Genomic DNA, 27,829 nt, shown 5'->3' with positions numbered 1-27,829 from the left:
TGTTAAGGAGTCATAATAGGGGTTAAAGTTAAAATTGACCGCTTTTTTTTGCTTAACATAAACCTCCAAACACCCAGGCAACGCCGGGTTGAAATGCTTTATATATCTGAGAAACAAAAACAAAAAATGTACATGTTTACATATCCTTCCAACCATAAGATTGTATTTAATATAGTTCTGCACCACTGAACAAATCTCACCCAGGTGAACTGCTCACTTTTTATTCCTCAGAGAAAACTTTCAGTTTCTTTGTGTATCAAACAAAGAAGCGATTTCCTAATCATACCGGGTCGTGAGTTGAAGTACCTTCATTCAGAGAGAAGAGAAGACTTGCAAGTTTTAATAAAGAGATATAAAAAAATAAAATAAGGAAAAGATACCTAAAAATGTCAAAAAGAAATCCTGAAACATTATTCGCCTTAACTTCACACTATCACCCACACAATTCGATTGGCCTTCGGGACAAGATCATAGTGTAGTATCTGTTCTTCAGATGCTGCACTTCTATTTCTTGTTCTCTTTCAGTGGAGGAGAAATCCTTCACGACTGAGACAATTTTTATTTTTGTACCTTTTCTCCACGTTAAAAAACGACCCTGGTGTCTAACTCTGTCCCGTTGGGAGGCATAGTAAATAGGTACAATAATCTGAAGAGTCAGAATGCTTGAATAGTCAGTAAAAAAAAAAAAATTGTCCGATTCCAACTCGATTGATCGATGCCTCCGTTCAGTCTCAAAAGTAAACTCCCTGTAGAGGCAGCTGCATATGTAATTGTGAGGCAAAGGTTGCACAATCCCTAAGAACACCTCTCCTGAATCAGCACTGTTTGAGTCCAGTGGCAACGAGAACTCCAGGATGACTGGAAACAATGCCGAGATAAGCAGAGATGCACATACAGCACTTGGAAGTCCCAAATGGTCACCCACTTGGTACTGGCCAGGCTCATTGGTGCTTAACTTTGGTGATCTGACAGGAACCGGTGTGTCAAACCTGATCATGCGTATATGCCGATTCCAACTACCAAAAGAAAAGTGATAAAGCTTGGTTGTTTTAGGTTATTTAATGCCGAATCCAGTCCCTGATTCCTGTTTCCCTAAGCGTATCAACATGCAGAAATTTAAATGTAATGTGAACAAACATCTTGCTACACAACTCCTCATTTAGGATGCTCTCCATAAAGCTGACAACTAATTCACAGTGGCTTCTTACATATCAGGGGAAAAAGGATCAATTTTTAAATCTAAATGAGTTTTGTTTCGTTGCTTTGTTTTTACGGTATTTTCAAATATCTATTCATGGTGTTTGGTTGGCTTGTTTTACGGCATATCAACCCTTTCCAGGTTATTTAATACGGATTCCAATAATTTTGGTAAAAGTCTTTATTCTTCAATATTTTTAGGTCTTGAAATTTCATTCATGGTGTTTCGTTTAATTTGGTTACTTAGAAAAAAATAATTGTTTTTAACTTTGCAGAACATGATTGAGTTTTGTAATGGGAACAGAAAAAAAAAAAAACTATCAATGTCTGGTGCATTTCAGTTCAGGAAGGAAGTATCGTCAGACAACATGCTAGCCTTTGGAATTCTCTCCCTGGTTCCTATTTCTCTAAGTGGACAAACATGCAGAAATTTAAATGTAATGTGAACAAACATCTTGCTGCACAACTTCCCACTTAGGATGCTCCCTATAAAGTTAGCACTAATTCACAGTGGTTCTTTACATCTTAGTGACAATACACCTTATTTGGGGCAAAAAGAGAAAAAAGAATCCTTAAATCTGAATGAGTTTGGTTTCGTCGCTTTATTTCCCAGCATATCAACCGTTTCCAGGTTATTTAATGCCGAAGCCAGTAATTTTGGAAAAAGGTTTTTATGCTTCAAGTTCTTTATACCATTAAATATTTATTCAAATTGCCCCAAATAAGGTGTATTGTCACTAAGATGTAAAAAAAAAAAAACAAAGACAATTTTCCTCTACAAAACAACCCGACCGAACTCGTTGAATAAATATTTAATGGTATAAATGCTTAAATACCGCCCTTTGCTGCAGCTGAACAGACCAAACCTGTGGCGATATACATTCACATTAGACCCTCTGCATAATCACACTGGTGTTTGCTCACACATGTACCAGCGATCTCTTTTCGCATTGTGTTCTGCAGTCCTGAACATGCTGCCTCAGAATTGTGGTAATGAACATGTATTATTGTTACATTTTCGGAATTATTAACTAGTTTGTTAACTACCGTGATGTTCCTAAGTTTTATGCATTCCTTAATTAGTTAGGTAGCCTCTGTCTATTGCTAACAGCTGTATGACCACCCATAAAATAAGTCTTACCTGTCTGTTTAAATGTATGTATGTTTGTATGTCTGCCTAAAACTTTCGACAGAGGCGACGGATTTTCACAAGATCAGTATAGTTTTGAAGTTTGACCCTTCAGACGACAAATATCGAAAAATTGGCTAAAAACAGTAATTCCTTCACCCTACACTGGCACTTTTCTACAATGAGAGGGGGGGGTCACTTTTTTTCACCTACATTTTCGAAAGTCATCTCCTCTTTCCAATTGACTAGCCTTAATCTAAACCTTCGCCACTTCCGGTTTTACGATGGATACAATGGCAAAGACGCCACATTTTTTTTTTTTTTTTCACGTTCTTTTCCTCCTTCGTGGTATGAGTTAGAGCCTGCCTGTCTACTACCACTTTTTTTTTTTTTTTGCTCAACCAACACCCTTACACGCACCCCCACTTTCTTTTCCGCCTTTGCGTCACGGGTTCAAGCCTGCTTGCCTTCTACTACCACTTTTTTTTTTTTTTTTTTTCACACACCGCCAAACACCTGGGCAAGTTAGTCATTCTTTGAAGAAAAAAAAAAAAAAAAAAAAAAATCGTGCAATCCTCCTCCCCTCACCATAAATTATTTTAAGTCCTAGCATTTGTGGAAATTTAACATTTTCAGAGAAAACTGTGATAAGGAAGAGAGAAGAACAAAAGGAAAAAAGAGATGGGAAATAAGGTCGGTGAGATTTGGTCATTTTGTTTTCAGATTATTTAACGTCAAATCCAATAATTATTTTTAAAAAGGTTCAGTGTTAAATTGTTTATATCTTCAAATATTTATTCATGGTGTTTGGTTTGGTTGTTTTATGGAGGAAAATTGTTTTACGTCTTCTTATGATAGCCAAACAGGCTCTGTTTAATGGGGGGGGGGGGAACTCGGACAAAAATTTCAGCTTACATAACATGGGGAAATTTTTTTTTGTCCCTGTATAGGAAAGATATGGGTTACAGAAAGAATAATTTTCAGGTTCCAAATTCTTCGAAAATCTTTTTTTTAAATTTAGATTTTGATTAAAAAATTTTATTTTCTTTTTATTATTTGTGGGTATTGTTTTTAGTTTTTATTTTTTTTGTTTGTTTTTTTTTGTTTTTTTATTTATCTGGAAAACATTTTTTTCTTGCCTTGAATTTATTTTTTCTACTTACCTTCCCATAATATAAAATTATTTTAAAAGTAAAAAAAAAAATTAATGAACACAGTAGAATTTTTACCACATATTGAATCAAAGAAAAACTTTAATTTTTATCACATAGCATCTGGAATTTTTGTAAGGGGGTAAGGGTTGGTTGGTTGTTTGTTTTTGTTTTACGGCATATCAACCTTTTTCAGGTTATTTAATGCCAAATCTAGTTATTTTGAGGAACGATTTTAACGGAGTATATATATATATATTTTTTTTTTTAAGTCAAATTCTATTTAACCCATAGTTGGGACCCTAACAGATACTACTACTCCAGGTCAGTGTGCCCTGTATTTAAGAATTCAGGTGATAAGTCATCCCCCTCTCAGTACAGACCAATAAGTCTGTGTGTCATGAGTAGGTTGCTGGAATCCACAATAAATAGAGTAGTCAACCACCTCAGCTGAAATAACCTTCTTAGCGACACGCAATATGGTTTCCGCTCTGCTAGATCTACAGCAGATGTACTAACGGTTATATCTCATAGGATTAGCAAATCTCTCGACAAAGGCTTCATTTCTAGGGCAATTGCTCTCGACATATCAAAGGCCTTTGATAAGGTTTGGCATAAAAGCCTACTACACAAGATTTCCAGCTACGGTATAACTGGAAATATTTCCTCTATCATTAAGTCATTTCTATCTGATAGGCTCATAAGAGTAGTTGTTGATGGGCAGAAATCAGAGGCCCACAGTATTAATGCTGGAGTCCCTCAGGGATCCATACTGGGCCCAACTCTCTTCCTGATCTACATCAATGATCTCCCAAAACACATACTAAAATCTTTCGTTGACATCTATGCTGATGACACGACCATCTATGGCAACACATCAAAGGCCGTAAATGATGATGTTCTCTCTGATTCTCTCTCCTCTGATCTTGAGCGCGTGGTACAGTGGGGAAAGAGGTGGTTGGTTACCTTTTAATGCATCTAAGACCAAGCTCCTATCTCTATATCATAAAAGCTCTGATCCCCCATCTGGCATCAATTGAAATGGATGGCTCTTGTCTAAGGGAGGCCCCAGGATTTGATAAGCTCCTGGGTTTGACCTTTACACCTGATCCTTAATGGAACACATACATCAAGTCTGTGGCCAAGGTCGCTGGGAAAATGGTGGGATCCTTCTACCGCTCCAGAAAATATCTCACTAATGATGCAATTCTGTATCTATATAAGAGCCAAGTACGTCCAAAGATGGAGTACTGCTGCCACATCTGGGCGGGGGCTGCAAAAAACAGCCTATCCTGCCTTGACGGAGTACAAAATAGACTCTGTGGCTTAGTGGGGGATGCCCTTTTCTCTACCCTGGAACCTCTTTCCCACAGAAGAGACGTAGTGAGCCTGTCATTGTTCTATTGTTATTTCCATGGCAGGTGCTCGTCTGAGCTCCATTCGTTGGTCCCCCCTCGCCAATCTTTCTCAAAAAACACCCAACTAGCTGAAACCACCGTCAATAATTTTCCCCACTCCCTATCTGTGCCTAAATCAAAACGTAGATACCATGAACAAAGCTTCTTTCTTAGAACTGCACACCTGTGGAACTCTGTTCCGCTTGCCTGTTTCCCTCCCGACTTCAACCTGAATGTCTTCAAGTCCAACACAAACAAATTCCTGATGAACCGTCCCCCCCCAAGTAATGACACCTTACCAATTCTCCAATACTATTGCTACACTATCCCTTTGATTACTGTACACACAATAACCCTTATCCCTGAGTGGCCATTGGGCCTTGATAAGTGGTGAAATCCATGTTAAAAAAAAAATAAAAAAATAAGATACACACGACCTTGTTTCGCGAATTGTAGATATTATAATCTAGGTAGTATGTAAAAGGTTTTAAGAAACAGTGACCCCCCCCCCCAAACAAGCCTTTGCCGGACATACACAAAATGTGCACACACTAACACACATTTTGCCTTTTATATATATTGATGTCTGATATGGAGGGTATTCTCCACATTGATCAAAGCTAATTGCCTTCAAGACGTACCGGGCCACAAAGGCCAGCGAGCTGATTTGATTCAATTTAGTTTCGCTTTATTTATATAAAAAAGGCAAACACTGGAAACCAGTTTTCTTTTCTTTTCTTTTTTTTTTTTTTTTTTTTAATTATTTAAAAACTTGCTCAAAATAAATGTAGAGACGGCGACCGTTCGCAAATCATAGATATTACAATCTAGGGAGTATATAAAAAGTTCTAAAATATAGTACCTGCCCCCTCGAAAAAAGCCTTTGCTGGACATACAAAAACGCACGTGCCAATTTTGCCTTTTATATATATAAACTAGCAGGGGTGCCCGGGCATTTGGAGAGGTGTGTGGAGAAAAAAAAAAAAAAAAAAAGATATTGTAGTAGGCAGACAGGCTCAAACCCGAAAACTTAACGCGAAGGCGGAAAAGAAATGGAAAAAAACGTGACATCTTACCACTCGGCCACAATTGAACACATACTTTGTGATCATCACAGAGAAAAATATTGCGGCTCACACGCGACCAATGATTATTCCCGTTTAAAAAAAGGGAATAGAAAGGGAACTTTCTTAAACCCTCTTCCACCCATCCTCGTCTCTCTCTCATTTATCTTATCTACTAGCAGTTCAGCCCGGCCTAGCTCAGGCTCTATGTAATGTTCATAACTGTGTGCATGCAAAAAGTTTGATTCATGTCCAAGTAACCTACATCTAAAATTTCAAGTGTTTAGACTCAAAATTGGCAGAGGAATTTGGTAGAGTCTGCAAAGGTCAACATCCGATTAAAAAGCTTACCCTATGTCGGAATACACTTTTTGTAAAATTGCAAAGACCAAAAATTGGATGAGTAATTTGGTAGCGACAGCAGGTCAAATTTTTTTCAATTTCATTTATTTTGGGCTCAAATCAAATTAAAAAGTCTAATTCATGTCCAAGGAACCTACATCTAAAATTTCAAGTATTTAGACCCAAAATTATCGGAGGAGTTTGGTAGAGTTTTCAAAAATCAAATCTTTTTACTCTTTGACAGCCAAATTTCTGGCCGAAAAACTGATTAAAAAGATTTTCCCAAATCTCAACATTCCTTATGTTAAATCTCGAGTCTGTAGACTGAAAATTGACAGAGTAGATTGGTAGGAAAATGTGTACGCACGCACACAATTTCACTTTTATAGTGATACAGATTTCATCCGCATCGTCTTGCTTGAAAGTATCCCAACAATAAAATATGCCGACTTGCAAAATTTTACAGAAAATGTGTAATTATAAAGTTACACCCGTTGAATTGTCAGATGTTTTTGCTCATAACGCAAAAAAAAAAAAAACGTTTTTTTTTTATACAATTAAACTGTGTATTCAATTTTGTTTGAATTGAATATTTTTGGAAACTTTTTTTCACACGCAAAAGTAGGACATTACTGTGATATCCGTTTACAGCATACTGTAAACCTGTAAAAGTCGTCATAGAGTTGGAAAGAAAGCAAAGATTTACCCTAACCCCTTTCTTTTAGACGGGAATAAACACCAGTCGCGTGAGACAGTCGCAATATTTTTCTCAGTGATGGTCACAAAGTACGTGTTTAATTTAGTAGAACATTATAACTGAAGAATGATCCCCCCCGACTGCAGAGACCATAAATTCTTCTTTTTTTTTTTTTTTCTAATAATGTGAAAAAAGAAAAAAAAAAAAAGGTGTAAATTGTTGAATTTAGAGGTGGAGGTCACTTTCCTAAACGTTCGCCAAAACAAAATATACAGACAGACAAACAAAATAAAACAAGTGCAAGCGCAGTGAACGAGGCATAAAAAAATGACTAAGTTCAGCATTTACCACCTCCTCCCATTAAGCCCCAAAAGTCTCCAGGAGATGTCAAATCCTGGTGAAAATGAATAAACGGAATGTAAATTCGAGTTAAACACCATGCAAAACTGCTAAATAGACATACAGAGAAAATTTTGGACAAATATGGTAAAATAGTGCCAAAAATGGAGTGATTTTAATAGGTATAAAAGAGCCCCTGGGGCACACCAAAGAGTTATCGCAAAGTATAGACAAACAAAATTATATAGAAATCAGTTAGTAACAACTTTTCAGAAAGTTTTATAAAAATCCAAGGCATCAATTTTTTTTTTAATAAGCAAAAGTGTCAATTTTAGCCATTTTAACCCGAAAGGCACCCCTAGGGGAGCAACCAGAGTTTTCATGGAAAATCTGTCATGTTACTTTTTTACTCATATCATGTTTACTGTTTGTGCAAAAAATTTTTTTAAAATTCCAAGGTGTGGTGACTAACAGACATGGGTGAATTTAAAGGTCCACCCTTCTTTTGTCAGGGGGAGGGGGCAAAGAAAGATATATAAGGGCAGACAAAAGAGATAGGGGCAAACAAAACAAAAACAAACAAAAAAGTCAAAAATAAAGAAAAAAAGATAGAATCTACTTAGAAAGAAATCTGCTATGTTCATAAGAAAAGAATCAGGTTTTGTTGTCAGGAAGAAAAAAGAAAAAATTGAATTTCTTCTGGAGAATCTGTTTGTGATTTGACAATTTGGCCTCATTTTCTGGTTTGACTCCCACTCCACTCACAGGAAAAGTAGAAAAGAGCCGAGGACCACCCGGGGAGGGAGCCTATTTACACAAGAGAACAAAAAGAAATTCTGGCAGTGTCCCCATCCTACTGATGGTAGAAATTCTTCCTTTTTCTGAGAGTTTCTTCACAAGGTTATATAAAAAAAAAAAAAAAAAAAAAAAAAAACGGGGGAGGGGGCATTATTAAAATAGTGGCACTATTGTCTAAAACAGTATCTCTACTATTATATAAAAGGAACTTTGTGCGAAAATTTGTTCTCTATGGACTCAAAAACAGCTGGGTTGATTTTTATGAAATTTCACATGAACGTTATTTTATGCACCTGGCAGTGTTCTTGGATAGGCTTTGTATTGGAATGTCTTCAATAAGTATCAACATTTGAAATAATCCAATAAAAGAAGAAACAGGCAATTTTGACCAAACTTAACACCTTACACAGCCTAACATCGCAAGTGCATTTGAGGTTTTATTACCACACAAGCAGAATTAACAGTAGGTTCTTTGATATGAAAGAAGCGTTTGAAATGAATGTTTCTGTTTCTAGCACTATTGAAGCATGATACTTGACTTTTGCATTTTAAACTTTCATTCAAGCCATTACATATAAAAATAAATTTTATAAAATCAACAGGTTCTCTACAGTGCAATGTAGACTACAATGTATTGTTAACTAATTCACTGTGAGAGGCATGAAAGTTATCTATCTGTGCACTACAATGGGTCCCAAACTGGAGCATGCAATCTATCGATTGAAAAATAGCCAATTTCACTGATTTTGATCACAATAAAAGTATGGGAGTGTGAAACATTTATTGATCATCATTCAATCCCGGGCAACGTTGAGTCACCTTGCTAGTATAAGTGCAGAATAGTTAACATTCGATAACTCATAAACCCATAAAATTAAACACATAATTTATACCAAACCCGTTAGAATTAAATTCTCTACTGAATCAAGTTTGGCTAAGTCAAAAAATTCAGTAAAAAAAAAAAAAAAAAGTTAAAACACCAAAAGTGGACTCAGTTTAGGTAAATATGGAATGGAATTCACTAAGCATGAAACGAAATACGAAACCATATGGAAACATTTCCTGTTTTATTATGGAACAAAAAAATTTTTTTTTTTTATATTTCTATAAATATTTTATAATATTTAAAATATATTCATACGGGAATTTTTTTTTTTTTTTTAATTTTCACATTTCTGTAAATAAAGTTTCAATATATATTTTTTAATTCTTAGAATGTCTTTCACAAATTTTATCACATAATTTTGTCAAATAATGACTCATAAAACAATACCTTCAATTGAATTATGAAACCGAAGTTTTTTGTTTTTTTTGTTTCATGATAGTACAAAAACTGTTAAAATTAAAATAATTTTTTTAAATATATTTTCATATGGTTTCGTATTTCGTTTCATGCTTAGTGACTTCAGTTCCATACTTTAGCTAAATTGAGTGCACTTCCAGCGTCTTTACTTTGTGTGTTAAAATTTTGGACTTCACCCCCAGTTTTAACGTTTACAATGATTTCTATTTCATACTTTTTTTTTTTTTACATGGTAGTCACCACTTATCAAGGCCCGGAAGCCACTCAGGGATAAGGGTTATTGCGTGTACAGTAATCAATGGGATAGTATCGTAGTAATCGCTAGTATTGGAGATTTGATAAAGTGTCTTACTTAAGGGGGCGGTTCATCAGGAATTTGTTTATGTTGGACTTGAAGACATCCAAGTTGTAGTCAGGTGGGAAACAGGCAAACGGAAGAGAGTTTCACAGGTGTGCACTTCTAAGAAAGAAGCTTTGTTCGTGGAATCTACGTTTTGGTTTTGGCAGAAATTCTTCTATAAAATCTTTTCTTGTTTCGATATTGTCATCAACTGTAGGCATGTGTGAAAATGTTTTTATTCGCCAAGCACATTCTGATCCACATCTGGCATCAATTGAAATGAATGGCTCTCGTCTTCAGGAGGCCTCAAGTTTTAACAAGCTTCTGGGTTTGACCTTTACTCCTAATCTTAAATGGAACACGTACATCAAATCTGTTGCCAAGGCCGCTGGAAAAATGGTGGGATCTTTCTATCGATCCAGTAGATATCTCATTGCTGATGCAATTCTCTATATAAGAGCCAGGTACGTACAAGGATGGAATACTGTTGCCACATCTGGACAGGAACTGCTAGAAAGGACTTGGCCTGCCTTGATAGAGTTCAAAATAAACTTCGTAGCCTCATAGGAGATGTCCTTTTCTCTTCCCTGCAACCTCTATCTCACAGAAGAGATGTTGCGAGTTTGTTGTATCGTTACTTTCATGGAAAGTGTTCGACAGAGTCCCCCCTCGCCAAACTTTCACAAGAAATACTCGTCTAGCTGAAAACACTATCAATAATTCCCCCCACTCTTTATCTGTGCCTAAACCTAAACGTAGATTCCATGAACAAAGCTTCTTTCTTAGAACTGCACGCCTGTGGAATTGTCTTCCGTTTTCCTGCTTTCCGGCTGACTACAATATGGTTGTCTTCAAGTCTAACGTAAATAAGTTCTTGATGAGCCGTTCCATATAAGTTATCAAATTTAGCGAATTTTCATTACTAATGATTACTATATTGTCCAATTTCTACTGTACACTCTTTAACTCTTATCCTTGAGTGGCCTCTTGGCCTTGATGTGGTGATTCCTGTGTAAAAAAAAAAAAAGAAAAAATTTCGCGTGGAAATGCCTTATTTTTCTAGCATTTATACTTTATGACAGCGTTCACTTAGCCTCTTTGGGCATCTACCTTTTTAACGATTTCCTTAAAAAAAAAAAAAAATTAATTAGAAATAATACAATATTAATACGCCGGTTATTTCTTGGCCTTCGGGTCAAGATCAAAGTGTTGTATCTGTTCTTCAGATCTACACTTCAATTTCTTGTTCTCTGCCAGTGGAGGAGAAATCCTTCACGACTGAGACAATTTTTATTTTTGTTCCTTTTCTCTACATTAAAAAACGACCCTAGTGTCTAACTGTCCCGTGGTGAGGCATTGTAAATAGGAGAAAAAAAAAAGTTATAAAGGAGTTATCACCCCTTGCTTGCCCCTTCCTAAACGTTTATAAAGATGGCGACTATAAATTTTCGGTCAGATTTCATTTAGGCATTTTATGTGCACAAAGTTTAGTTTTTGTAAAAAAAAAAAAAAAAAAAAAAAAAAATTAAACGTGAATATGTATTTTTTTTTTTTTTTTTAATCACTAAATTTATTTGACGGAAATAGGATAATTATAACACACAACATTGGCTTATAAGAAAACATCAGTGATTTCTATACAATAATCCCGCCATAAAAAAGGCTTACTTCCTGAAACAAACTTCTACTGTCATATAAAACTAGGAATTTCTTTATTTCAATAATAATGTATTATTATTATTATTATTATTATTATTATTATTATTATATCAAATTTCATTTTCTACATAAATAGCAATTTCGGGTATCGACATGTTCGTATCAAAACTACGGAAGAAGCACGGAACACTTACTTCTGTTCAACGTTTAAGGTGCATGAAACTCCCCAAAAAAGAGGCCGTTCGTTCGGTGCTACTGCAGTGCTGCCGTAGTTTCAAACATGGCGCCTCACACTATTATGTAATATGTAACAATAAATAAATTTGTTTATTAAAATGTCACGATATTCTCAAAGTTTATAACCATTGTAATATCTATTTTACTACACGATTAAAAAAATAAAGTTACTTGTAAGGAATAGGCACCCAGAGGATTTCTTATGAAGTCAGTTCCGAGTACTGACGGAGAATCAAGTCAGTTCCAAAAATGGCTCAAGTAGTTGACACTGAAAACCTCATTTTCTTTGTTGCGGAACTTTTATTTCAATCTAACCTAACTGTTCGCAAGTTTAATATTGTCTGGCTTTTTTTTTTTTTTTTTTTAGCTTCGATGTTAATCAGAGTGAAAAGAAAAAAAAAACTACTTGATCAAATTACGTTCCGTGACTGGTTAATATAAATTAAAGAAAATACAGAAACGTCTGTACGATGCATTGCAGACTTTTCTGTATTTTCTGTAATTTTAAATGCCGCCATAAAGTGCCAATCTAAAAAAGCACCTTTTCTTTTTCGCGGCTTTTAAATCGTAGCTGTTTCGACCATTTCAGAGAAAAATTCTGTATTCTCCTTTAATAACTGAATTGTATTAAAAAAAAAAAGGAAAAGAAAAAAAAGGAAAAGAAAAAAAAGGAAAAGAAAAAAAAGGAAAAGAAAAAAAAGGAAAAGAAAAAAAAGGAAAAGAAAAAAAAGGAAAAGAAAAAAAAGGAAAAGAAAAAAAAGGAAAAGAAAAAAAAGGAAAAGAAAAGGAAAAGAAAAGGAAAAGAAAAGGAAAAGAAAAGGAAAAGAAAAGGAAAAGAAAAGGAAAAGAAAAGGAAAAGAAAAGGAAAAGAAAAGAAAAAGAAAAGAAAAAAAAGGAAAAGAAAAAAAAGGAAAAGAAAAAAAAGGAAAAGAAAAAAAAGGAAAAGAAAAAAAAGGAAAAGAAAAAAAAGGAAAAGAAAAAAAAGGAAAAGAAAAAAAAGGAAAAGAAAAAAAAGGAAAAGAAAAAAAGGAAAAGAAAAAAAGGAAAAGAAAAAAAGGAAAAGAAAAAAGGAAAAGAAAAAAGGAAAAGAAAAAAAGGAAAAGAAAAAAAGGAAAAGAGAAAATTAAAAGAGAAAAGGAAAAGAGAAAAGGAAAAGAGAAAAGGAAAAGAGAAAAGGAAAGAGAAAAGGAAAGAGAAAAGGAAAGAGAAAAGGAAAGAGAAAAGGAAAGAGAAAAGGAAAGAGAAAAAAGAGAAAAAAAGAAAAAGAGAAAAAGAGAAAAAAGGAAAAGAAAAAGTGAAAAAAGGAAAAGAAAAAGAGAAAAAAGGAAAAGAAAAAGAGAAAAAAGGAAAAGAAAAAGAGAAAAAAGGAAAAGAAAAAGAGAAAAAAGGAAAAGAAAAAGAGAAAAAAGGAAAGGAAAAAGAGAAAAAAGGAAAGGAAAAAGAGAAAAAAGGAAAGGAAAAAGAGAAAAAGGAAAAGAGAAAAGGAAAAAAGGAAAAGAAAAAAGCAAAAGAAAAAAGGAAAAGAAAAAAGAACCCCGAAATCCTCTTGGTGACAATTCCTGACAAGCACCAAAGAAATTAGACATTTTATTTATATAGAAATTATATATTTAGCGAAAAGAAGCGCCAATTTTGAATCTAGATTCTCATGAATTCGTTTCTAATCGATAGTTTAAAGGCTTCAAAATCAATTTCGAAATCTCACGTGTCGGACATTTTTGTTAATCTCTTACTCGCACGAGCTTCCGAAATTCCAAATTGATCTTGAAGCATTTAAATTGTCGATGAAATAATTAACAACGTTTTTTTATAAACGTCAGCTTTTTTTTTTTTTTTTAATAGATTTTTGGCGCGAACGTACACATCAAAAGTGTGTGTGTGTGTGTGTGTGTGTGTGTGTGTTCGCACAATTTTCTTATCTCAATTCAAGCTAGGCCGAAAAGCTGTTGAAACAGCTTGCGCTATCAAAAGAACGTTTGGCCCCGGAACCACTACTGAACGCACAACATAATAGTGGTTTAAGAAATTGTGTGGTGGCGACGAGTCTTGATGATGAACGTAGGTCAGAAGAGCCTTAGTTGAAGCCAATCCACACACTACTGTTCAAGAACTTGCTACTAAATTAAATGTAACGTACACGGCGATTTTCGACCACTTGAGATTGGAAAGACAAAACATAGATTTGATAAATGGGTGCCTCGCCTCACGAATTGAATGACAACCGAAAGAAACGCCGTTATGAAGTGTCGTCTTCTTTCTTTTATGCAACAAGAACTCGTTTCTCAACCGGGTTGTGACTTGCGGTGAAAAGTGGGTTCCTTACAACAACCGGTGACGCTCAGCTCAATGGTTAGAGGCCAACGAAGCGCTACGATACTTCCCGAAGCCAGAGTTGCCCCCTCCCCCCAAAAAAGGTCATCTAAACTGTTTGCGACCGGTCTCATCAATTAGTTTTCTGGGTACTTGTACAGTTTAATCAAGACATTAAAAATTAAAAATATCGAAGAAAAAAAAAAAGCTTAAATTGTACGTATCTGTTATGGAATGAAGTTCTCCGAAAAAAATTTCACTTAATTTCATCAAGTAGTTTTTATTTTACAGCAAAAAAATTTGTTATGCTACCGAGCAAAATGTTCGATTTTTAAGAAAAACTAGTAATAAAGATGGGGAGGGAGTGTTGGCGCTTTACATGGAGTTATCTCCGTGACGTTTCTAAAATCCAAACAAAAATTTTTAAAAATCCAAGATGTCCACCTTCAACGCACTCTCATAAAAACGTGTTTCTCTGCTGTAAAAAAAAAAAAAAAAAAAAAAAAAAAACTACATGATGAAAGTAAGTGATTTTTTTTCCCGGAGATCTTCAGTCCAAAACGCATACGTACAATATAACCTTTTTTCGATATTTTCATTTTTTAATGTCTGAATTAAACTGTACAAGTACCGTTTTTTGAATACATATGAAACTATTATGGCGAAGAAGTACTGCCAATAAATGGATGAAATGCATCAGAAACATTCAAAACACCTAGCATTAGTCAACAGAAAAGGTCCAATACTCCTCTATGAAAATGCCTAAACCCATGTTGGTAAACCGACCCTGCAGAAGTTGAACGAATTGGGCTATGAAAATGCCTCATCTGCCACACTCTGCAGACCTCTCACCTACCAACTCCCATTTTTTCAAGTCTCTCAAAAACTTTCTGCGTGAGAAATACTTCAAAAACCTAAGCTATATAAAAAACGCCTTAAGCGACTTAATCTCCACCAGAACGCAAGATTTTTACGTTATTGGCATAAGTACACTTGTTTTGCGTTGGCAAAATTGATTTTGATACTGTTTATTTCGATCAATAAATTTTTGTTTGAGCCGAGATATGTTCATCTGAATTTAAAAGTTAAAAACCATAAGAACTTTGCAATTCTGAATTTTTCTTTTTTTTTTTTTAGAGATGTGAATGTTTTTATTATTTGGAATTATCGGACAATTATCTTGGGTGTTATTAGCACACCGTTTTGGTCGCTGTACCTTCTCCACAAGAAGAGTTACCTCCCATAGAACAAAGAGTTAAGCTTCTGAATTGCCCTATTTTTATTCAGTAGAAGTTTTTTTTTTACGCTTCTACACTATTAGACCGATATACGGCATAATCACGTTGACACACACATTCTCCTCAGATCACCAAAGTTAAGCAACATTGAGCCTGGCTAGTACAAGATGGGTGATCATTTGGAAATTCCAAGCGCTGTATGTGCTCTCCGCTCATCTCGGCATTGTTTCCAGTCGTCCTGTACCTCAACTTGCCACTGGTATGCAACAAATGTTGACTCAGGAGAGGCATGGTTGGAGACTGCGCAACTCTTGCCACACAAATTTACCGCGCAGGCACCCTTACAGTGGGTATCCATAGTCTGTCAAGACTGAAAGAAGCCATACAATTAGAACGACATTTTGGAAATCGTAAAACTGAATTTCACGTGAAAACAATGGTATCTACCCATTCCTCGTATTTTTAAGATGATTATATCCAAAAATTACGAAAAATCGATAAAAGGTAGAAAATTATTAAAGAAAAAAAAATAGAATTTGATGAAAACGATTGTAAAAACACAGGAGAGTTCAAAAGGGAGGTAATTTTTCGTTTTGGTTTAAAAAAAGATAGTGGAAAATTTTCACCTGCTAACACGATTAAAGTTGTTCTTTTTTAATAATTCAGTAACATTCAGGTAATTTCGACTGCATAATTTGGAAGCTACCATTGTAATTTATTAGAATTGAAAAAATAAATCAGTTGAAACCATTGTTTTTATCTGAAAACTCCATTTATCGTCTACAAAATCTCGTCAAAATTCTGTAGAAGCACTTTTTTTTTTAATATTTTATAACCTTAATAAAACTATTTTAGAGAAAAATGTAAGCATACTCTCCACCTGGACAACACCGGGTGAATATAGCTTATAAATAAATTAATACACCTTTTTTTTTTTTAATTTTAAACAAAGATTTTTCCAAAATTCGTTTTCAAAACACATTTTTCGATGCCCTAAAATTCACTTCAGCAGTTAAACAAGTTACCATGTGAATGCTTTCCTGTAGATTACAACATAATTATCTTGATCAAAAAAAAAAAAAAAAAAAAAAAAAAAAAACACTAATCAAATTTTAATCCTTCATTAATATTCTTCATTCAACACACACAATCCATCCTTTTCATTAAAAACCTTAACTGCTAATTCATTAAAAAAAAAAAAAAAAAAAAAAAAGTGAAGCATGCATGGTCCCCCCCCCCCCGTGAAGGCACAAAAGAAAATGCATAAAAATAGGCATACAAAAATGACTAAGTTCAGCATTTGCCGCCCAACCCCCTTAGCCCCAAAAGTCCCCAGGTGACGTCAAATCCTGGTGAAAATGAATAAACAGTGCAATTTTAGGCCTTAACATATGTAAATTTGAGTTCTGCACTATGCAAAAAAAAAAAATAAAGTCCATTTGCCCCCCACTATTTAGCCCCAAAATTCCCCAAGGCCTTAACATATTTAAATTTGAGTTCAGCACCATGCAAAACTGCTAAATAGACATACACAGAAAATTTTGGACAAATATGGTAAAATAGTCCCAAAAAAGTAAAGTGTTTTTATTAGCCCTAAAAGAGCCCCTGGGTCATACCCAAAAGTTATCACGAAGTATAGACAAACAAAATTATATCGAAATCAGTTAAGTTACAAATTTTCAAAAAGTTTTATAAAAATCTAAGGCATCAATTATTTTTAATAAGCACAAAAGTGTCAATTTTAAAAAATTTTAACCAGAAAGGCACCCCTAGGGGGAACAAGTGGAGTTTTTCCCGGAAAATCCGTTGTGTTACTTTTTTTACTCATATCATGTTTAATGTTTGTGCAAAACATCAAGAAATTCCAAGGCGTAGTTATTGAGAAAAGTGTGGACAGACGAACAGACGAACGGACAAACAGACAAGGGTGAATTTACAGGTCCACCCTCCTTTTGTTGGGGAAACCAATAATAACGGCTAACTTTTATACACTGTACAGTTTATTACATGAAAACCTACAAGTAAACCCCGACCAAATATTCAAAGATTACTATTTTCTTCTTCTAATATAGAAAAGGGAAAGTGTGTGTGTGTGTGTGTGTGTGTGTGTGTGTGTGTGTGTGTGTCTGCCACAAACTTTTCACAGACTCAAAATTTGTATAGTTAAAAAGATCAATCTCTCAGACGAAAAATATCTGAAAAATGATTAATTCTGTGCTGGACTTGGCAGCTTTTTTGCAAGGAGGGAGTCACTTTTTGCAAGTCATACTCCTAGCAATCTCAATGTACGCTAAAAAAAAACGTTATTTCGACCTGTCATGACGTCATAAGTCATCGTGGCCGTGATAGCTAGCGCGGTAATTTTTTCACATCCTTTTCCTTTTTAGCATTACAGGTTCGAGCCTGCCTACTGCAGCTAATTTTTTTTTTTTTTTTGCACTCGCAAAGGCATTCACTGCTATTGTGATTGAAACAATTTTTTTTTCTGGGGGTGGCTCAATATTCTTAGTATACTACCTCTCTCCACCCAGGCTACACCAGGTATCCATGCTTGTTCCTATATATAAAAAAAAAAAAATGTTTATACAATAACTGTTGCTTGTACAGCAGCATCATTTCCAACAAAGCCTTCATCAGATGATGCCTCTGGATTTAAGTATAGTTTTGGGGCTGAAGCATCATTACCGCTAGCCTAGAGCACCCTACAGTACCTCATGATACAATGATTTTCCAGACATTTTTTACTCATTTGTTCTCAGAGATCTTCATATTTTTCCAACTTGTGTTAGTGCCCAGTCAAAATTTTCAAATGGAACCAATAATTCAATGACGAAAACATATATGCACGAATAAAATAAAAATAAAATCCAATACATAGTTCAATCTCAAATTTATTTTTGACCCAGTGCGAACCTCATCAAAAGAAACGAACTAGTCAGGTCTGTAGCTGACTTAAAATCTTTTTAAGTCAGCTACAGACTTGACTAGTTCGTCTAATTTGATGAGGCCTGCACTGGGTCAAAACTTAATTTGAGATTGGACTGTGTTGGATTTTTCCTTTTACCCTTATATATGCTTTGCTCCACATTGACCTCTCACACTTGAGATTTTCAACAGCAAGTACTTGATCTTTTCGGAACGCACTATATATACATTAGAGGCAATTACCTACTAGACATCATCCTCTGTACAAGGATTTGTCAGGACAACCTGGCATGAGGATACTTCACTTTGCAAATAAACCCTGACCAAATATTCAAACTAACATTCAAAGGCTAAATAAGGTCCCCCTCGATATAGCTACCCCACACTGGCTTATATGAGGAATGGTGTAATTTCTCTAAGTGGTGTCGGTTATAGTAAGAACACTAAGCTGGATACTACACCAGACTAGGTGAATTCTTGTTCTGAAATCCAATCAAACCAAGAGACCACAGAAAGACTAGTCAGCTGGTGAGGCAAAATTAATTTGTTCACTAATGCCTGAGAGGTAAAGGAGACCACTTGAATATCGATGGATTTCATATAGAGACCCAAGTGTTACTTCCAGGGAGGGGGTACTGGATTTCTGAGAACTGAAGTAAAATCTAATTTATAAAACTCACTATGTTTGTCTGTCTGTGTGTCCATATTTTCAAACTATCTCTTCCAAAGCTAAAAAAAAGTCGCAGAGTAGCACTAAGGGCCTCAAATGATTTAATATTTTATGAAAGGTTCTTTTATGGGTCTTTAGTCGATAAAATAGTTCTTCAGGGGTCAAAATTGGAGAAAAAAATCGTTATACATTTTGTACATTCATCTTATTCTAATTTCTAATCAGTTCATATACGTGTCACGTTGGTACAGTGGTAACGTTACCAGCTTTGAATGATACAGTTTTGGTTTCAGTTTCGATTCTAGCTGATGGCACCTTAATACTTTTTTTTTTACTTTTGAAATCACGACTTATATATATATATACACACACACACACACATCACCGCAATGTTGTATCTGTGCTTGTTTTACAAATTTTCATAAAATGGACTGATGAACTTGCTGCAGTTGTAAGACCCCCCCCCTCTTTCAACGTAAATACACCCCAAAATCAGCAAAATCACACCCCTTCACTGAGGTAATGAAATTTCAGAAAACTTGTTACTAAAATAACTACTTTCTTCAGATTGCTTACCTTTCGATTTCCCTCTCTGCTATCCCCACCCCGAGTGTACTAACATGCAGAAATTTAAATGTAATGTGAACAAGCAGATTGCTACACAACACTCAACTTAGAATGCTCCTAGAGCACCGTAGTTTCTTATTTCTGTGTTGCCAAAATGCATTGCTTTGGCAAATTGATTAAATAAAAATAATTATTAGATTAACAAGGTTTATTGATATTATGTAGGTGCACAGAGGATGTGTTGGCACTTGTGCATTTTAACAACTCCCGTACAAATTTAGAAAGCCATTCTTAACATGCAGGAAAGGTTTTGTTAACTCTTCCCTAGCCACAGACGGAACTCTCCTAAAATAAAAACAAAAATTGTTAAATACACAAACGGCCGGGGTTTTATGATCTATTTTTATTTTTTTTTTTAGTTCAATTATAGAATATGGATTCCGGTTTCAATTTAAATTGTATTTCTTCCCCGGAAATAAAGTTCGATTTTCATTTTTAAAAGTCTGTAAATTTGAACATTTTTTTTTTTTTTTTTACATATAATTATTGGAACCTAAGATAAAATCGATATATCGATTTTTTGAATATATGGTTTTAAGCAAAAAAACATTATTTAATTGTCATGTCGAAAATAGTAATATATCCAAAAATTCATCGAATAGTACTGTTTTTAGAAAAAAAAAAAAAAAAAAAAAAAAAACGCGTCTATAGCTATGGTCTAAAAACAGTACGTCAGTCATTTAAGTGGCAAAAAGGTAGATAAGTATATTCCCTGTATTTGCAATCTTTAAAGTGCTCACATATAGGTGAAAAAATACAATTTCCCACAGTTTTCCATAATTTTCTACTCGATTTTTTTTTTATTTTTGGATATGTTACTATTATCGACATGACAAGTATTGTTTTTGCTTAAAACAACATTTAAAAAAAAAAATCGATCTGTCAACAACTATCTTAACCAGCACCCAATTATTAAATTCGGTTTTAAAACCTTTTGGCTATATTGAAGTTTATAGCTTTAAGAATGAATAATTCTTGTTTTATAACAACTTCGGACACTTCTGCAGTTTAACATTCCCAAGAAAATTCAGAAAGCTATTCTTAACATAGAAGGGAAAGCTTTCTTTGCTTACTTTTTCTTACGTTGCGCGGACGGAACATTCCTAAAATTGAAAACAATACCGTAATGAAGTTTTGTCAATAACTGGGGTGTTTATTCAAATTGGTACTTATAGTGATAATCAAAAATGAAGAAAAACTTATTTTGTACCTTCTTGTTACGGAATGGAAATTTTATATTCCAAATCAAGTTTTTTTTTGTTTTTGTTTTTTTACGAAATAGGAATTTGGGGGGTTTGTATTACAATCCACAGAGGTGCGAAAAAATTGTATAAAAAAAAAAAAAAAAAAAAAAAAAAAAAAACTATAACAAATAAATGTTACCAAAGGCAAGATAAATTACTTTTCTACTTAACTGGATAAGTTTTTAGTATTTTTATTTCATGTAAAATGTTTAGCAGGCTCGAAAAACAAGAAATATTGAACGCTACCGGAGAACAAATAAAAATGGCCGCAAAATCTATTTACATCTTTGAAGTCTCGATAATCAGTTTAAAGCAAGAAATAAAACAAAATGGTTGTAGAAACCCACCCAATAAATGTCACAGTAAAATTTATTGGGTGGGTTGGGTTGCTATCACCATTTTTTTTATGTCTTATTTTGAAGTCTTTGTCGAGACTTCAATGCCATTTTTTCTTGTTCTTCAGTAGAGTTCAATATTTCTTGTTTATCAAACCGAATAAACATTTTACATTAAATAAAAACACTAAAAACTTATCCAGTTAGAAAAGTAACTTATCTTGCCTTTGGTAACATCTGTTATATATTTGCTTTTTTGACAACTTTTCGTACCTCTGTGGATTGTAATAAAACCCCCAAAAATTGCCATTTATATCGCTACAGACGAGGCCATGTTTTACTAAAGAACATAACTACTGGATGAATTTTTACAAGTAACTTTCATTTTCGATTTGTGAGCGATTATCGAGACACCAGTGATGACAGCTTCATATCTGCCATGATGTTAGCAAATCGGCGCTATTTGTTTTTCAAACTAAAAAAAAAAACTTTAAGTTAACACAAAATAATCTAGATAGGTAGAAGAGTAAATCATCTTGCCTTTGGTAACGTTTATTGGTATACATTTATTTTTTACTAACTTTATCGGTTTGTTTGCTATAAAAAATAAATGCCGTTTTACTTTTTTTTCGTCATTTAAATATTTTTAACCAAATTTTCATAAAAATTTAATTTGGTTAAAAATAATGGGTGATTGCTAATATAAACGTCATTTTAAGCAAAAACAGTATTACGTACTTACTTGTCATGTCGAAAAAGCAATATATCCAAAAATCACAAAAATTCATCGAGTAAAACAACTGTTTTTATTTAAAAAGTGCTTATGCACTTTTGTTACCGTGCTATTTTTTTTTTTAATAGTATTTTCAAGTTAAATTCAAGATTTTTATATATCTTTTATTAAATTGGGTACTAGTGCACAGTGCACTGCACTCTGCAGTGCAAGTGCACTTATTGATTCGTGTTGAAATAATAACGTTGTTATTTAAAAATCCATTCTTAACATGGGAAGGGACGGGTGTTTTGTACCTATTCTGTACTTTAACCTTACAATTGAATAAAATAAAAAAATAATAATAATAAAAAACAAAACTTTAATTAAACTTGGAAATACGATTTAAAAAATAGCGCGGATCAGTAAGTGCATTAGCACCTTAAATTGTTAGGTGAAAGTACAGAAAAAAACTCTCCCATGTTAAGAATGGGTTTCTAAATAATTTCAGCACGGTAACGAAAGTGCATAAGTACGAAAAAAAAAAAAAAAGTATCGTTATGATCTAAAACCGTACGTCAGCCATTAAAGTGACGAAAAGGAAGATAAGTATATCCCCTGTATTCGCAACCTTCAATGCGTTCACATCTACGAGAAAATGCAATTTCCCCGAATCTTCCATAAAAAATACTTTCATGACAAGTACTGTTGTTTTTGCTTAAAACAACATTTTTAAAAAACGATTTGTCGACTCTATCTTAACAAGCACCAAATGAGGTTTCAATGTTCGCATTTATTTGCCTCCCCACGAGGGCAGAGTTAGACACGAAGTTGGTTTTTAATGCGAGGGAAATTCAGCTACCCAACAATGGGAACTCTGGATAGGAACTTAAAAAATATCAAATTGTTTCAGTCATGAAGGATTTCTCTCCACTGACAGAAAAGGTGAAATAAAGCATCAGAACAGATACTACACTTTGTTTTGAGCCAAAATACCAAAACTTCAAAATTAACTTAAAAACTAGAAAAAAGATTTTATAGACTTTAAATTGTAATTATATTTAAGATTGAAAACATAAAATTTGAATTAAAAATGTTCATTTTATTTCAAATTCGGGTAAAAATCAGGAAAAATAAATGCGGTTATTTAAACTATTTCCCTATTTAGTAAATTGGCCCTTTTTTCATTCTAAAATTGTAATTTTAACTGTTGTTTTTTATAGTTTTTTTTTTTTTTTGCTTTTAAATTATTTTTAAAAACTTTTGGCATCAAAAAGTTTTGTTTGTTTTGTTAGTGTAATAAAAAAAACATTTTAGTTGTAAGAATAAAACAGAAAATGGGTACTTCTGCAGTTTATGGACCATGCTTATTTTTTTTTAGATGTGATTTCCAAACGAAATTCAGTTTTTACTCTTTTATTAAATAATTACGTGAAAGTACAGAATCGTTAAAAAAAAAAAAACAATAAAAAAGGTAGTAATGCACCGATGTTACCGTGCTGAAATAACGTTATTTAGAAAGCCGTTCTTAACATGAGGGGGAGAATGTTTTGTGACTATTCTTTGAAAGTACGATTTAAAAAAAAAAAAATATCGCAGTACAATAAGTGCATAAGCGTACGAAAAAAAAAATAAAAATAAAACACCTTTTCCTCGTGTTAAGAATGGGTTTCTCAATAATAACGTCATTATTTCAGTACGGTCCGTATTCTGCATAAATACCAAACATTTAATTACAAGTTCGATTTTCTAGCCTCTGAGGGGTGAATCAGAATTTTATTTCGCGATTATCTGAAATAAGAAATGTCAATTTGATCAATAAAATAAAATAAATGAGGGGGGAAGAAATAAGAAAAATCAGGGGTGTCATTCTAATAACACCTATTGTACAATTGAACCCCATTCTTACACGCTTTTTTTTTTTTCGTTTAATTTTGAATTTTTCGTTTACAAAACGGGAAGCAATTTGAACATTTGATAAATTAAAAATGTATTTATTTTAGCAAACAAGGCGTTTTTTAAACACTTTGATTCTTTTAATGTAATTCCCGCCTTAAAATTGAGCATCCCGGGGTATTTTTTGGTGATAAAACCCGCTTTTAAAAAAAGGAGATGGCGAAAAAATGAGCCCCATCCGCCATCATAGATGCCTTTGTTTATACCTCGACTTTCAAGACAAAAGGAAGTTTTGTTTTTTGTGCGTGTGTGTGGGTCTCTTTAGGGGTAAGAAAACGGGGGGCCCTTGACAATAGAACCGTCCACTTACCTTTACAGAAATTAACGACCACATTATTCTGCTCCTGGACAATCTCTGCCTTGTGCGGGGCCTTGATGGACTGGTCGAAGTAACCATTTTCCCTGTAAGTAGCGATGTGCACGTTGTCAAACACGACGGCCATGTTGTTCGCGCACATCGAGAAAGAGGCGACGGGCGAGAAACGACGAAACGCACCGAGGATCGCCGGAAACTGCCGAAGAACGGCGGAAAAAAACGGACATAACCGAACGTGAACAAAATGGCGCGCAAAACGACCACATGACTGCAACTCGGCCACCTGATTGGCTGGTTCTCTATTTTTGTATTTATTATGGTTATTTATTATTATTATTATTATTATTATTATTATTATTATTATTATTATTATTATTATTATTATTATTATTGAGTTATTTTCATTTATTTATTTACATTTATATATTTTTAAAATTTGTCAATAATTTCTTTAAAAAAAAAAACACGAGCGAGCTCTCACATAAGTTATCGTTCAACTGAGAAAAATAGTTGGTGTTCCCTGGAGTCTGAGTGACAAGTCTCCCCGCATTACTAGTGCCTTTTGCTTCTTTTTTTTTTTTTTTTTTTTTTTTTTTTTTTTTTTTTTTTGCCTTTTTTTTTTGCCTTTTTGATAAATACTCTCTTGGAGTTCTCAGCTGCGGTATGCCAGAGTTAGAATAAGAGATTCAACTCACTAATTATCATTCCATACCCACTTGGAGTTCTTACAGAAATCATTATTATTGATAGCTCACTAAGAAAAACATGTGGTGTTTCTTGGAGTCCCCCCTCCCATCACTAGATGACCAGTACTCTCTTCTTCTGTCAATAACCGAGGCAAATCATTTTGTTATATTCATTCTGGGGATTTTTTTTTTTTTTTTTTTTTTCTTCCTTTGAAGATTGTAATGCCGGGTATGGGGCAGCCAAACCAGCTGCCAACATTGCCCCGCTTTTTTATTGAAACCAACCGAGAGTTCTTTTTAGTATCCTCGCTGTTCCCTTAAGTACAATTGTCTGAATCTCTTTTGCACTTGGTTCACCAGGAATATTAGTTAGGTAGGACTTCAGGTTCTTCTTCATAAGTCCTGTGGCACCTATGATAACTGGTATGATCGATATCCCCTTTAGGCTCCAGTTTCTTTTCATATCATACATGAGACCTTGGTATTTGGTCTGTTTCTCTCTTTCAGCTCTGTTAAGACCGCCATCATTAGGAACACTCACTTCAATCAAGGTTGCAACTCTCTCTGACTTATTCCATATAACTATGTCAGGTTTCACAGCAGCATTTTCAAGGTAGGTGGCTGTAGGGATTACATGGTCGTAATGTATGGTATATAAATCATTTCCAACTGTTTTTTGCAGGTTGATGTTCCCAGGACTTGCTGCTACACTGGATGTTTAATTTTTTACAGATGAGGTACTTGCATACTCCATCATGTCTCGCTGTATAGTAGCCGTCCCCTAGAAGAACTTTGCAACTTGATATCAGATGACCAACACTTTCCAATTCTGTGTGGCAGAATCTGCATTTATTGTCATTACTGATCCCTGCCATCTTCTTGAATGCATTGGTCATCAATCCCTGGTCTTGGGCAGCCATTATGACCCTTTCCTGATCGTGGTGGAGGGATCCTCTTTTGAGCCAGTCCAAAGAACCTTCCTTATCTATGTATTCCCGAGACAGTTCCCCCAGAAAATACTTTGCACGCTGATGTTGTTCCCATTCTTTAAGGTTAATCTGTTGAAAGGTCTCGGTATATTTCTGCCGGCTCTTTCTTGCTATTTCTGTGGCACACTTGTTTGGTGTTTCGTCCTCATCTGAGAGACAACTCTGACCAAAATATTTGGCCAGCTGGGTGACTGATGTTGTTCTGCTGGCTCTTGTCTCTTGATGTTCATATACTATTGAGAGAGTGTCATTCTGGGAGCTTCTCAGATACTGACCGGTGCTCACAATAGTTGCCCTATGTTGATGATTAATCTCTGAGAGTCCCAGACCTCCTTCTCCCCTGGGCACATACAGCCTTGGTAGACACTGATTTCTATATATTATTTTATGAAGCGTTAGTAGCTTCCGTGTCTTTACATCTAGCCGGTTGATGTATTTTTGTGGCCAGTCAATGATACCAAAGCTGTATGTTATTACTGGCATAGCAACCTGGTTTATGGCAGTAATTTTATTTTTATTGGTGAGCTGGGTTTTGCATATTTTCCTCACTCGGCGTACATATTCTTTACTAATCTTCTCCCTCATCTTGGCATGTTATATGTTCTCGTTTTTATATGTTACTGTTTTTATATATTAATGTTTTTCTATGTTACTGTTTTTATATGTTATTGTTTTTATATATTACTGTTTTTATATGTTACTGTTTTTATATATTACTGTTTTTCTAGCTGAATCTTTTTCAGGGATTATATATTACTGTTTTTATATGTTACTGTTTTTATGTATTACTTTTTTATATATTACTGTTTTTATATATTACTGTTTTTATATATTACTGTTTTTATATATTACTGTTTTTATATATTACTGTTTTTATATATTACTGTTTTTATATGTCACTGTTTTTATATATTACGGTTTTTATATATTACTGTTTTTATATGTTACTGTTTTTATATGTGACTGCTTTTATATGTTACTGTTTTTATATGTTACTGTTTTCCTAGCTGAATCTTTTTCAGGGATTATATATTACTGTTTTTATATATTACTGTTTTTATATGTTACTGTTTTTATATGTTACTGTTTTTATATGTTACTGTTTTTATATGTTACTATTTTTATATATTACTGTTTTTATATATTACTGTTTTATATATTACTGTTTTTATATATTACTGTTTTTATATATTACTGTTTTTATATGTTACTGTTTTTATATATTACTGTTTTTATATATTACTGTTTTTCTAGCTGAATGTTTTTCAGGGATTATATATTACTGTTTTTATATGTTACTGTTTTTATATGTTACTGTTTTAATATATTACTGTTTTTATATGTTACTGTTTGTATATATTACTGTTTTTATATATTACTGTTTTTATATGTTACTGTTTTTATATGTTACTGTTTTTCTAGCTGAATCTTTTTCAGGGATTATATATTACTGTTTTTATATGTTACTGTTTTCATATGTTACTGTTTTTATATGTTACTGTTTTTATATATTACTGTTTTTATATATTACTGTTTTTATATATTACTGTTTTATATATTACTGTTTTTATATGTTACTGTTTTTATATATTACTGTTTTTATATATTACTGTTTTTATATGTTACTGTTTTTATATGTGACTGTTTTTATATATTACTGTTTTTATATATTACTGTTTTTCTAGCTGAATATTTTTCAGGGATTATATATTACTGTTTTTATATGTTACTGTTTTATATATTACTGTTTTTATATATTACTGTTTTTATATATTACTGTTTTTATATGTTACTGTTTTTATATGTTACTGTTTTTATATATTACTGTTTTTATATATTACTGTTTTTATATATTACTGTTTTTCTAGCTTAATCTTATTCAGGGATTATATATTACTGTTTTTATATGTTACTGTTTTTATATGTTACTGTTTTATATGTTCCTGTTTTTATATATTACTGTTTTTATATGTTACTGTTTTATATGTTACTGTTTTTATATATTACTGTTTTTATATGTTACTGTTTTTGTATATTACTGTTTTTATATGTTACTGTTTTTATATATTACTGTTTTTATATATTACTGTTTTTATAGCTGAATCTTTTTCAGGGATTATATATTACTGTTTTTATATGTTACTGTTTTTATATGTTACTGTTTTTAT

At 33.5% G+C, this 27,829-nt stretch overlaps 1 protein-coding gene across 11 annotated transcripts in view; it reads right to left on the bottom strand.

The window, feature by feature from the left end:
• The window catches only part of LOC145267015 (histone-arginine methyltransferase CARM1-like), a 206,289-nt gene extending 182,136 nt beyond the window's left edge, over nucleotides 1–24,153 (bottom strand). For 2 of the 11 annotated variants that reach the window (XM_080122919.1, XM_080122921.1), the window contains exon 1: nucleotides 23,981–24,152. In XM_080122919.1, coding sequence (XP_079979045.1) covers nucleotides 23,981–24,128 — 148 coding nt within the window. In that variant the 5' untranslated portion in view covers nucleotides 24,129–24,152. Of the gene's footprint in view, nucleotides 1–23,980 lie in introns of all 11 variants that reach the window. The other 9 variants (XM_080122922.1, XM_080122923.1, XM_080122926.1 and 6 more) reach the window with 5 other exon arrangements.
• Nucleotides 24,154–27,829: the final 3,676 nt, after the last annotated feature.

The sequence above is a fragment of the Euprymna scolopes genome, chromosome 42, assembly GCF_053919585.1.
Source record: "Euprymna scolopes isolate OS-2025 chromosome 42, ASM5391958v1, whole genome shotgun sequence".
NCBI classification, from domain to species: Eukaryota; Metazoa; Mollusca; class Cephalopoda; order Sepiida; family Sepiolidae; genus Euprymna; species Euprymna scolopes.
Note: the sequence above shows the minus strand (reverse complement) of the source record. Positions and strands in the feature narration are given on the sequence as shown.